We start from the raw sequence: 13,688 nt of genomic DNA on the forward strand, positions 1-13,688 counted from the left end.
CACAGGCACCCCACCATATCCGGCTAATTTATTTGTTTATTTTTGGTAGACATGGGATCTCCCTATGTTGCCCAGACTGTTTTCTTTGTTTGTTTGAGACAGACTTTCTCTCTTATTGCCCAGGCTGAATGCAATAGTGTGATATCAGCTTACTGTAACCACTGCCTCCTGGGTTCAAGAGATTCTCCTGCCTCAGCCTCTGGAGTAGCTGGGATTACAGGTGCCTGCCACCATGATTGGCTAATTTTTTGTATTTTTAGTACAGACGAGATTTCACCATGTTGGCCAGGCTGGTCTGCAACTCCTGACCTCAGGTGATCCCCCTGCCTCGGCCTCCCAAAGTGTTGGGATTACAGGTATAAGCCACCGCTCCTGGTCTCCAGACTGGTCTTGAACTCCTGGGCTCAAGAGATCCTCCCAGTTAGACTGCTGTGCTGTTGCCTGAAATACCAATAATGAAGTAGCTGACAAGGTCTTAAGCTTTCAGTATGTTACCATGTTGAGGACCTAATATTCAACTTTATAAGACCCTATCAAGTGGGGTTGGCTATTTTCTTTTTACAAATGAAGGTGTCAAATCATTACCCCCATTTTACACGCACGCAAAATAAGGTATGGAAATTTAAATGATGCCCAGGGATGTAATATTTCAACTTGTCCCTTCTGAGTTGCTTAAATACTGATCCTGCACATAGATGATAGAAGGCTGAACTGTGTCCCAGTACAGTCACAGTGAATGATATTTCCTCAGTTGTTTATCCCACAGGACTGCGAGTCTCTGGAGGATAGGAATGTGTCTTATGCAGCATTACGGCCTATCATGGTACCTGGCATATAACAAATGCCCTATTTTTGGAAAGCTTTGGAACCTGAGTCATGGTGGATGTCATTGCAGGAAACAATTTTGCTATTTTTATGTTTCATAAACCGCTTGAGTATCTTGAATATTTATGACTTTGTTTAGCTTTTCCAGAATGAATATGCTGATTACTAATTTTGATCACTCACCACACAATCATCATTCCCAAACACACAGCTCACTTAGCCTAGAACAACTCTGTGGGTCTTTAAATCATTTTGCAGATGATGAAATGGGTTCAGAGAGGTTAAGTAACTCACCCAAGGTCGCATAGCTAGTGAACATCAGAGCCAAAACTCAGAGCCAGGTGAGTCTGATCCCAAAGCCAGGGGTCTTAACCACTGAAATATGTCTACATGTCACCTACTTCTGGAAAACCTCAAGGAAAGCTCAACCTCTGATCATAGCACATGACTCAATTCAGAGTGAGATGGCTGAAGGCAGGCTGTAATCAGCATCGTCAATATTTGGCACTTTCAGTGTCCACTGTTTTGATGACCCTGGATATTTGAGAAGGAAATAACAACAAAACATGTTTCTCATTTACAGTGGTCGCTTTCTAAGTTGTGACTAATCCTTAAGTCCACCTATAATTTGTACTGTTTTATTCCAAATGTCAAAAGCTGCTACAAGGTATGGGGAAGGCTGATGTGCTAACATTGACCTTGATACCTTGATGATGTAATGTTGAGACATATATCAGTATTTGCTGTTCACTTCCTGAGAAGTTGGATTTCAGTGAATGTCTGGGAAGCCCTTAAAATAAACTAGAGTATTTTGTTCAATAGTAAAAGTTATGTATTTAATATTAAAGGAACCAGAAAGTGAGTGAGCAGTGTTAGATGTAACATATATCTTCTTCATCCATTAATTCAATGCATATTTGAGTCTCTATTATCTGCCAGCAGTATTTAGGGACTGGGGATATACTAGTGAACAAAATAGACAAAAATTCCTATCTGTTTGGAACTTACATTCTAGTGGGAAGAGACAAACACAATGAAAGGTAAAACATAAGTCAGATAGTAGTATGAAGTCTTTTTTTTTTGAGATGGAGTCTTACTCTTTCTCCCAGGCTATAGTGCAGTGGTGCCATCTCCACTCAATGCAACCTCTCCTGCCTCAGCCTCCTGAGTAGCTGGGATTACAGGCGTCTGCCACCATGCCTAGCTAATTTTTAGTATTTTTAGAAGAGATGGGGTTTCACAATGTTAGCGTGGCTGGTCTCAAACTCCTGACCTCATATAATCCACCTGCCTTGGCCTCCCAAAGTGCTGGGATTACAGGTGTGAGCCACCACGCCTGGCCAAGTAGTATGAAGTCTTTTGGAGAAAAGTAATTCAGGGAAAAGGAGCAGAGAATGCTGGGATGTGTGTGCAATTGTTTTTTTTTTTAAGATGGAGTTTTGCTCTTGTTGCCCAGGCTGGAGTGCAATGGTGCCGTCTCGGCTCACTGCAACCTCCGCCTCCTGGGTTCAAGCAATTCTCCTGCTCAGCCTCTGGAGTAACTGGGATTACAGGCATGCGCCACTCCGCCTGGCTAATTTTGTATTTTTAGTAGAGATGGGGTTTCTCCATGTTGGTCAGGCTGGTCTCGAACGTCCACGACCTCAAGTGATCCACCCGCCTCGGCCTTCCAAAATGCTGAGATTACAGGCCTGTGTGTGCAATTTTAAATTCTCACACAGTGTGCTGCAATTGTGACAAGACATTGATTTTTGGCCCCTCCTTTCTCTTTCTGGGCATGTCACATCCTGTAGGTCCTGCCTTCTGCACATCCAGTGTGAAACTTCAGTAAACACTTGCCCTGATATTCACTTCTTATCTCTTGCTGGCCCAAGTTGGCCTAGATCTGACTTAGATTACATTTAAAGCATGGAAGAGGGTATATTCAACAATGTTGAGAGTTTGGGGAGAATTAGAAGTGGCAGGAGAAAGGATATCAAACAGGACCTCTTTAGGTAGAATCATCTTGACCTCTTCACCTTTGGCCTAATCACTCTGCAAACAGAAAGTAGCTCAATGGGCTTGGCAGGGTCTAGAAGTAGCAGGAAGGAGGTTCTGGGTAGGTTACAATGATTAAGGCAGAGACAGAAATAAGAGAGTGGAATAATTTGTTGACTGTATGAAGCAATGGTGACGTTAAGAGGTGGCGGTTGGGGGTCAGGGTTGAGGGATAGATGCTTTAGCTTCCTGTAAGCTCCACCAGCAACTTATCTCCAAGACAACCACTTCTACTTCCAACAAATCCAGAAACCAATATTCTTCAATTGTGGCAAACGACATTTTCTCAATCACATGTTAAGTGTGAATAACAGTATTTTCAGAGTATCTTCTTTTGTATCGATCTACCCACACAGTTTAAGGAAAAGTGTGCTTGGAAAGGCAGTTGCAAAACAAGCTCCTGTAACCTGAGGTTTACAAAAGATGGTCATGGCTTAGGCTGGATAAAGCCAGTAGAAGAGGTCTCACCAGAGTTTATTTTTTTAAGACAGTCTCGTTCTGTCGCCCAGGTTGGAGTGCGGTGGCGCGATCGCGGCTCACAGCAACCTCCGCCTCCTGGGTTCAAGTGGTTCTTGATCCTCGTGCCTTAGCCTTAGTAGCCAGGATTACAAGCTTGCGCCACCAAGCCCAGCTGATTTTTGTATACTTTGTAGAGACGAGGTTTCACCACGAACTAGCCCAGGTTGGTCTCGAACTCCGGAGCCCAAGCAATCCTCCCACCTCGGCCTCCCAAAGTGCGGGGATTACAGGCGTGAGGCACCGCGCCTGACCGGACTTCTCACATTAGCTATCAGAGCGGTGAGGGTGCGCATCTGCCATGGCCAGGGACAGGAACATAGGAAGATGACAATAAAGGTGATAATGAAGTCACGGCCACCTGCTCTTATGAAGTCAAAATCATTAAAGACCCGGTGACGTTGATGCCATCCAGGATTGAGACCTCTCTTCTGCCCATCTGTGGTCACGGGCCTAGTTAAACACCGAAGCCGTCACCCACACTGGGGGTTCCAGGAAAAAGCCTCGGCCTGAGGCCTGGTCTGCACGCTAGGCGCGGGCCGCGGCTCGCTGGAGGAGTCGAGCCAGCCCGCCCCTTCTCGCACGGCCTGCTGGGAGTTGTAGTTCAGTCGTCGGAGAACCGCGCCAAGTCCCGCCCTAGATGAGTGCGCAGTATGGGGACCGCCGGCCGGGACCCAGTGAGCGCGGGACTACAATTCCCAAAGGAGCGTAGCAGCCGACGCCCCGCCAAAAGGTAGCCGGCGGCTAGCTTCGCGCACACACGCGGCGGGCGGTGGCGGGATTCTGCCGCGTGCGCTTTCCCGCCCCGCCTCGCCTAGCCTCGTCCTGCGTTAGTCACGCCTCGGACTGTCCGTTGGGCCACGCCGACCGCCCTACGCTCGCTCCGTCGCGGCTCCGCGCGCCCCACCTTCTCGCTAGTTTTTTCTAGAGCACAGGCTCCGCCCGTTTCCCGCTTCCAGGGCCCGGTTCTTTCCCGCCCCCACCCGTCTTTCTCCTCTGCACCCCTACTGCTTCTGCTTTGAAGGCGGAGGGTCCATGTTGTCCCCTCAGCGAGTGGCAGCAGCTGCCTCGAGAGGAGCAGGTGAGGCGCCGATTTTCCCCGGATCGCCCCGCGGTCACCCCCACCGCCCTCCCTGCTGTAGCCCTGAGAAGAACCCCCGCCCGCGCCGCCGCCCTTCCTCATCCCGGGGCTCAGACCGCGCGTCCCTCGCCGGGGTCCCTTGGCTTCCCAATTTGTGGCCGGGGGCTCCTCTTCGGGCCCGGCTGGTCAAGCGAGGGTGGCGCCTTCCTTAGCTTTCGGCTGGGGGCGGCCGCCGTCAGGGCTCGGGCCGGGGCGCCTCCGGGGGCTTCTCCAGCTCCTCCTCTGGGCTGCAGCTGCCCCTGGGCGCCCCGAGGGCCGGTGGTCCCCGTGGGCGGCGTCCGGAGCTTTCGGCTCCGCAGAGCCCCGCCCTGGGCAGAGCCGGGCGCCCCGGGGCGCTGCCCCTCCGTGCCCGGGCACTCAGCGCCCTCTCGGGTCGGGAAGTCGGGGCCCGGATGGAGCGGGAAGGTGGATGCTGGTTTATTTGGCCTTTCTGGAAGTGCAGGAAGCCTGCGAAGTGTCTTGGAAGCTTTATGTTTAGCCTAACGACCTTGAGGCACTCACCACAAGTATTAGGAAAGTTGGTTTTCAACCCACGCTTAACGCTGTAAAGAATTGGCCTAAATTGGTTTTTAGTAAGTTAGTGCATTTGGCCCGGTACGTTGTTCTTTTCCTTTCCTGAATACATGAAATGTAGTGAAAGTATTAAGTAAAAACCAAATAAGGAGTCACCGTGTATTCATGGATCTGATTTAGTCTGTCATTTTACTTGGCTTTATTCTAGTGTAATGTGTGTGCTGTTGAAATGACCGTTTCACTTGCGAAATCGAAGGGCAAAAAGGAAAAGAACAGTGAAGAATTTTTAAATAAGTCTCAGTTCTCAAATTCAAATACGAGGCAACGCAACGTTTTGTGAAAGTCTTAGAATTACGGACCAAAAATGTACGATTTCACATGTTGGCTTACTTTTGGAGATTTAAGAAGCATAACCTACGGAGTACTAATCCCTGTAAAGAATTTAGCATTGCAACATAGGTACTGAAATTCAAATTAGTGCTTTTTTTTTTTCCCCGTTCCCACAGAGATTAGCTTGTACTCCAGAAATTCCTGTTGCCACTTTAACACCTGAGAACAATTTGTTGAGAAGGATCCCCCCCCCGCCGGGGGCGGTTTTTTTTTTTTTTTTTTTTTTTTTTTTTTGAGACGGAGTTTCGTTTTTGCTACCTAGGCTGGAGTGCAGTGGCACAGTCTTGGCTCACTGCACCCTTCGCCTCCTGGGTTCAAGCGATTCTCCTGCGTCAGCCTCCCCAGTAGTGGGATTATAGACATCCGGCACCAGGCCCGGCTAAGTTTTTGTATTTTTAGTAGAGACGGGGTTTCACCATGTTGGCCAGGCTGGTCTTGAACTCCTGACCTCAGGTGATCCACCTGCTTCGGCCTCCCAAACTGCTGGGATTACAGGCGTGAGCCACTGTGCCTGGCCCATTATTTTGTTAGCTACAGTTTACTACCTCATTGTAGTAGAATTCATGAAACAGGAGAAATAACAAGAGAATAGATGTGGTGATGTGTACTAGCTTAATTTTCTTTTTCTTTTTTTCGGTTAGACGGAGTTTTGCTCTTTCGCCTAGGCTGGAGTGCAATGGTGCGATCTCTGCTCACTGTAACCTCCGCCTCCCAGGTTCAAGCGATTCTCCTGCCTCAGCCTCCCAGGTAGCTGGGATTACAGGCGCCCACCATCGTGCCCGGGTAATTTTTGTATTTTTAGTAGGGGGGGGGTTTCACCATGTTGGCCAGGCAGGTCTTGAACTCCTGACCTCAGGTGATCCGTCCAGCTCGGCCTCCCAAAGTGCTGGGATTGCAGGTGTGAGCCACCGCGCCTGGCCCAGTTGCGTGGTATTTCGATTGTTAGAACACGTTAGATATATTTCACAGTTGAATTATGTTAACAGTTTAGAAGATAGGCTTTCCTGGTATAGTAGGTGCTAATTAGGAAATCCTTACTTGGCCGGGAGCTGTGGCTTACGCCTGTAATCCCAGCATTTTGGGAGCTGAGGCAGGTGAATAACCTGAGGTCAGGAGTTCAAGACCAGCCTGGCCAACATGATGAGACTGGCCCTCCTCCCCCCTCCCCACAGCGAAAAAGTTAAAAAAGAGTTAGCCAAGGTGGTGTTGCAGGCCTGTAGTTCTGGCTACTCAGGAGGCTGAGGTGAGAGGATGGAGTGAGCCCAGGAAGTTGGCTGCAGTGAGCCTTCTTTTTTGTTTTTTTTGCTGTGAGCCTTGTTCTTGCCACTGGACTCCAGCCTAGGCAACAGACTTGAGACCTTGTCTCAAAAAAAAAAAAAAACAAAGGAACACAGCTAATTAAAACCTTTGGTGGCATTCTTATGCTTAGGAAAGAGATACAAAATCGTTGTTGAGCTCATTCCATTAGAAAGGTTGTTTTTCCTCCGCTTGTGGTATAGCCTGGCATCATTTTCAGATTCAGCCCTCTCCTTGGATTTTCTGAATCTTCAGTACCGTTTAGTCATAGATAATTTTTGTAAATGTATGAAGCATTACACAATCCTTAGTCAACAAAAAAAAATATGATTTTGTTCAGCCTTCGGTGCTAAGGCGAAAAGATTTTCTACAACAGACAAATGTAAAATTTGCCCAGTATTCTGGTTAATTGGATTTAAATAGTACTTTCACCGAAACAGCCTTAAGCATATTGCAGTGTATCTACTGTCGCAATCACCGCCTTAAGACAAAACGGTATGTAGAAGCTCCCACCCCTCCACCACCCAGAAGGAGCCACACCCAGCAGTTCTGGAGTTGGCTAAGGTCTTAGTATACTTATGTTGCCTGTGATGATGTTTTCTCTGGCTTTGTCTGTTGGTTAGAAACCTTAAAGACTGCCAGCAAGAACAAGGCATGAAAATGGTATGCCTCTGTTTTGGGTGTGTTGCTCTTGCCCTTTAGAGAATATGATATTTTATAAGGAGACTAGAAAACTCAGATCATAACTTTACCCTGAGTCATACATGGATCTACTCAGCAAAGTGTTTCTGTGACTGGTTACTTTGTTTTCAGAACTCTTTGAATGGTAAGGATGAGTGCCAAGACTGGCTCTACTCAGTGGTTCTTAACCTACGGTAATATTGCCTCTTCCTGCCCCTGGAGCATGTAGCAATGGCTGGAGACATTTTTTGGGTGTTAGAACCTGTTGTGGGGAATGTTACTGGTATCTAGTAGGTAGAGTCAAGGGATGCTGCTCCATAGCCTGTAGTGCGTAGGATAGCCCCCCACAACAGTTGTGCAGCCCTGGTGTCAATATGTTGGTAGTGCTGAGGTTGAGAAACCCTAGTCTACACTGTCAGTTTTTTGTTTGTTTGTTTGTTTGTTTTTTTGAGACAGAGTCTCGCTCTGTCACCCAGGCTGGAGTGCAATGGTACGATCTCGGCTCACTGCAACCTCCGTCTCCCAAGTTCAAGCGATTCTCCTGTTTCAGCCTCCCGAGTAGCTGGGACTACAGTCATGCATCACCACTCCTGGCCAATTTTTTTGTATTTTTAGTAGAGACAGGGTCCACCATATCGGTCAGGCTGGTCTCAAACTCCTGGCCGCAAATGATCCATCTGCCTTGGCCTCCAAAGTGGTGGGTTTACAGGCGTGAGCCACTGCACCCGGCCCACTTCTCAGGAATCCTAAACTCTTGGGAGGCTGAGGTGGGAGAATCACTTGAACCTGGGAGATGGAGGTTGCAGTGAGCAGGGATGATGCCACTGCTCACCAGCCTGGGCAACAGAACAAGAATCTGTCTCCAAAAAAAAAAAAAAAAAAAAAAACTTTCTAATTATTATACAAAGATTTTCAACATTTTCTACATACTTGAATTGATGACTGGTAGAATATTATCATGAACTGTGTACAGCAATGGAGTAGTGCCCATTATCTGAGGGGAATACATTGTAAGGCCCCCAGTGGATGCCTGAAACTGCTGATGGCACTGAGCCCTGTATACACTATGTTGATGGATGAGAAGGCTACTAAGTAACTAATGGGCATGGTAGTGTATAAAGTGTGGACATTTTGGAAAAAGGAATGATTCATGTCCCAGACAGGATAGCACAAGATTTCATCATGGTACTTAGAACTGCATTGCAATCTTAAGACTTATGAATTGTTTATTTCTGGAATTTTAAACATAGGTTGTAAAGTCACATAAATACATATGAATGACAGATGTGACTGTGGTCCAGCTGCAGCTTTGTGTCTGTGCAAAAATACCACGTTATCCATATTCATGCAATGTAATACAGCATTAACTGTTGTTACAGTGTGCAGAATTAGACCTTGGAAAATAATTGCTTCTCTAAAGGGACAAGGCATGTAAGGTTGCCACTTACAGCTATTTTTAGTACCCTCCCGGCAGACTAGATCTCCAGAGTTTAAGATTTCTGACAAGTGGACTGGGCAAAGTGCTGGGATTATAGGCTCACACCTATAATCCCAGCACTTTGAGAGTCTGAGGTGGGCAGATTACCTGATCACACAGTGCACGATCCATCCCCTTCAGTCTCCCAAAGTGCTGGGATTACAGGCATGAGCCACCGCACCCGGCTAGCACTTGACTCATTTTACTAATGAAACTGAAAACTAGACATGTCCAGGATCACACAAGTTGTTAGTGGTAGAGCTAGGACAGAAATTTGTGTTTTGAGTCCTAAATTCTTTTATTTCCACAGGTTAATTCTGAGAGTAAGCAGGTGAATCTGTCCCTTAGGCAGTTGTACATTTAGACTAAATGCAGGTTAGAGATCTGTGAAGTTGTATCATCCAAATAGAGGGTAGGCCGGGCACGGTGGCTCACGCCTATAATCCCAGCACTTTGGGAGGCTGAGGCGGGTGGATCACCTGAGGTCAGGAGTTCGAGGCCAGCCTGGTCAAGGTGGTGAAACGCCACCTCTACTAAAAATAAATCAGGTATGGTGGCGGGTGCCTGTAATCCCAGCTACTCAGGAGGCTGAGGCAGGAGAATTGCTTGAACCCAGGAGGCAGAGGTTGCAGCGAGATGATATTGGGAGGCTGAGGTGGGAGGATTGCCTGAGCCCCATAGGTCCAGGCTGCAGTGAACCATGATTGCACCACTGCACCTTTAGCCTGTGCAACAGAGTGAGACCCAGCCTTTAAAAAGGTGTAATATATAAGCAGTTCCATTTAACTTGCATTATTGGTGGTGTGTACAGCTCAAAATAATTCTTCCTTATATAGGCCCAAATCTAAGGAGCACTGTCAGTGAACAACATCTTTTTTTTTTTTTTTTTTTTTTTTTTTTGAGACAGGGTCTTGCTCTGTTCCCCTGATTGGAGTGCAGTGGTTGACTCACTGCAACCTCTGCCTCCCAGATTCAAGTGATACCAAGTAGCTGGGATTACAGGCGCGTTACCCCATGCCTGGTTATTTTTTGTATTTTTAGTAGAGATGGGGTTTCGCCCTGTTGCCCAGGCTGGCCTCGAACTCCTGTTCTCAGGTGATCTGCCTGTCTTGGCCTCCCAAAAGTGCTAGGATTATAGGCGGGACTTCCCATGCCTGGCCAACAAGATCTTTTTAATCTGGTGGATGTTGATAATCGTGCTTTTATTACTGGTTTGAAGAGAAATGCAGAATCACCCCAGCTTTTCCAACTAAACAGAGCCTGGTTCCCTTCCTTTATTCTTGGGTACTGTGCTACAGGGAGAGGAAGAGATGAGTGAGGGCTTTTCCCCCACCAGCTGTCCTCAGTAGTCTTCAGCTTCTCTTGAAGTGCAGTTCACCGTACACAACTGTATACATTCTTCTTCTTCTTTTTTTTTTTTTTTGAGATGGAGTCTCAGTCTTTCACCCAGACTGGAGTACAATGGTACAATCTCGGCTCACCGCAACCTCCGCCTCCCGGGGTTCAAGCGATTTTCCTGCCTCAGCCTCCCGAGTAGCTGGGATTACAGGCATGTGCCACCACACCCAGCTAATTTTGTATTTTTAGTAGAGATGGGGTTTCTCCATGTTGGTCAGGGTGGTCTCGAGCTCCTGACCTCAGGTGATCCGCCCACCTCAGCCTTCCAGTGTTGGGATTTACAGGCATGAGCCACCGTGCCCGGCCTCAACTGTATACATTCTTATCATTGGATTATCCCATCTTGTAACCACATAATTTTTACCTTCCGTGTCTACTGCTCTAACAATGCCACTTGCATACTTTGGGTTGTAACCTTCAACTGCATCATGGTACATGTCATTCATTCATTTTACAGTAGTTTATTGGCTGGGAGCAGTGGCTCACGCCTGTAATCCCAGCACTTTGGGAGGCTGAGGCAGGCAGATTGCAAGGTCAGGAGTTTTAGACCAGCCTGGCCAATATGGCAAAACCCCGTCTCTACTAAAAATACAAAAATTACCCGAGCGTGGAGGCGCATGCCTGTGGTCCTAGCTGCCCAGGAGGCTGAGGCAGAGGAGTCGCTTGAACCCGGGAGGCGGAGGTTGTGGTAACCTGAGATTGCACCACTGCACTCCGGCCTGGGCAACAGCGAGACTCCGTTTCAAAAAAAAAAAAAATACAATAGTTTATTGTATGTGCTGTGTGTCATTACAGTCACATTGCTCAGTACACTTTTTTTTTTTTTTTTTTTTTTTGAGACAGTTTTGCTCTGTCACCCAGGCTGGAGTGCAATGGCACAATCTTGGCTCACAGCAACCTCTGCCTCCCGGGTTCAAGCGATTCTCCTGCCTCAGCCTCCTGAGTAGCTGGGATTACAGGCGCCTACCACCACACCCAGCTAATTTTTTATATTTTTGGTAGAGACAGGGTTTCACCGTGTTGTCCAGGGTGGTCTTGAACTCCTGACCTCAAGTGACCCGCCTGCCTTGGCCTCCCAAAGTGCTGGGATTACAGGCGTGAGCCACCGTGGCTGGCCTTGCTCAGTAAACTTTTAGTAGTGACATAGATAAAGCAAAAGTGGTATGGTGAACTTAATTGTAAAGTCCTAGAAGACTGTTGTGTTGGCTACTAGGCTTGGCTGTATTTGGCAGAGCCTCCAAATAAGTGATTTAAGCAAGGTAGACATCTATTTTTCTTTCACATAGAAGTGAACCAATATGGCAGTTCTGCTACTTGAAATCTGACCTCTCTTGTTTCTCCAGCATTCCTGGGGTGTTGTCCTCGTATGCCTGGCGCAAGGTGATTCACTCCCACTTTTACATCCAGCCAGCAAGCAGGGGGAAAACGCCCGATCTGGAAGTTGTGTGCATCTGTCATTTCCAGTCACTTCCCATTGGTCAGAATTTAGTCACCTCGTCATATCCTAGCTATAAATTTGGGTTGGAAATGTGTTTCTTCTGGGCAGTTGTATGCCCAGCTAAAAATCTATTATATAGCAGGAGGGAGAAATTAATATTGGGGGAACAACCAGACATCTCTGTCACAATCAAGACTTTGTTTTGTCTTTCTTTGAGTGCTACACAGTACTTAACACTGTGGCTTTATCCCTGAAGTCTGAGTAAATTCTTCTCATTAGTTCTTTTGTATGAAAGACTGAAGGTCTTTGGATCTTGGATTTACCTGCTGCTGGGGCAATAACCCCAAGAGATTATTCCCAGAAATGTTTCCTTTTTAATCCAGGCAATAACAGGATAGAAAAGTATTAGTATACATTGATTACAATGATAGCATGACATTTAACCTATATTTATAACTTGTTTCCTACGAGTCTGCAAAAACTTAAAAAGGAGGAAGAAGCCAGGCACAGTGGCTATCATTGACATCCACGTGGCCTATCATCCCAGCATTCTGGGAGGCTGAGGTGAGAGGATCACTAGAGCCCAGGAGTTTGAGACTAATGTGGGCCACATGAGACCCCCGTCTCTACAAAAAAATTTAAAAATTAGCCAGTGATGGTGGCACACACCTATAGTCCCAGCTACTCTGGCGGCTGAGGTGGGAGAATCGCTTGAACCCAGGAGTTTGAGACTGTAGTAAGGCAGGATTGTACCACTGCATTCCAGCCTGGGTGCCGGAGCAAGATACTGTCTCAAAAAAAAAAAGTGCGAAGAACCCTTTTGTTGCTATCAGATACTATAAATGTAAAAAGTGAGCAGCAATTCCAGTGGCTTAAAGGGGAAAGAGTCTTGCAGTCAAACTGTTTTGTCTTCTTTGCCTGCCATGATCATGTAGCCCTCAGTGCTGGTTAGACAAAGTCATTTTGGAACCATCTTTGTGATTTTGGCCATGTCTGCCTGTCAGTACTAAGCTTTACTTAATATGTCTCCTTAGGTCTACTTTAAATTCACTTCTTGGCCGGGTAAGGTGTCACTGTGATTTTGGCCGTGTCTGCCTGTCAGTACTAAGCTTTACTTAATATGTCTCCTCAAGTCTACTTTAGATTGACTTTTTGACTGAGTATGGTGTAGCTGTAATCCCAGCACTTTGGGAGGTTGAGACAGGTGGATCATTTGAGCTCAGGAGTTCAGGATGGTCCTGGGCAACATGGTGAAACCCCCTCTCTCCAAAAATAACAAAAATTAGCTGGGTATGGTGATGAATGCCTGTAGTCCCAGCTACTTGGGAGGCTGAGGTGGGAGGATGACTTGAGCCGGAGAGGCGGAGGGTGCAATGAGCCGAGATCATGCCACTGCGCTCCATCCTGGGTGATAGAGCCAGACCTTGTCTTAAATAAATAAGCAGACTTGTTAAATTTAGCATCCTTCTAAAGAATAATTTATTAAAATACAGATTTGTTGTTTTAAAGTATACATTAAAATGCATAATTATTAAAATTACTATGTCCTTTTAACTACCTAAAAACATCTTTAATACCAGTGACACATACTCACACTTAGGGAAATAGTTCTTTATTCATTCCTTAGGCCCCGCTGGTAGTTTTTTGTAAACTTCCCGTAAGTCTACAGCTACTAAGTGGCTCTGAATTTCTTTCTTTCTTTCTTTCTTTTTTTTTTTTTTTTTTTTTTTGGATTCTCGTTCTGATATCTAGGCTGGAGTGCAGTGGCATGATCTTGGCTCACTGCAACCTCCAGCATGCAGGTTCAGGCAGTTCTCCTGCTTCAGCCTCTGGAGTAGCTGGGATTACAGGCACCCACCACCACGCCTGGCTAATTTTTAGTAGAGACAGAGTTTCACCATTGTTGGACCAGATTGGTCTTGAATTCTTGACCTCGGGTGACCTACCCGCCTTGGCCCCCAAAGTGCTGGGATTAC

The 13,688-nt window shown here is 46.7% G+C and overlaps 1 protein-coding gene across 2 annotated transcripts in view; it reads left to right on the forward strand.

The window, feature by feature from the left end:
• The first annotated feature begins 3,514 nt into the window (after nucleotides 1-3,514).
• Nucleotides 3,515-13,688, forward strand: part of ATL3 (atlastin GTPase 3) — a 50,085-nt gene continuing 39,911 nt past the window's right edge. Inside the window, exon 1 of one of the 2 annotated variants that reach the window (XM_023186107.2) lies at nucleotides 3,515-4,111. Coding sequence is in view for 1 of the 2 variants with exons in the window: in XM_023186106.1 (XP_023041874.1) it covers nucleotides 4,414-4,459 (46 nt within the window). In the remaining variant the exon portion in view is untranslated. Of the gene's footprint in view, nucleotides 4,460-13,688 lie in introns of both variants that reach the window. The other variant, XM_023186106.1, reaches the window with a different exon arrangement.

This window comes from Piliocolobus tephrosceles, chromosome 13 (assembly GCF_002776525.5).
Source record: "Piliocolobus tephrosceles isolate RC106 chromosome 13, ASM277652v3, whole genome shotgun sequence".
NCBI lineage: Eukaryota > Metazoa > Chordata > Mammalia > Primates > Cercopithecidae > Piliocolobus > Piliocolobus tephrosceles.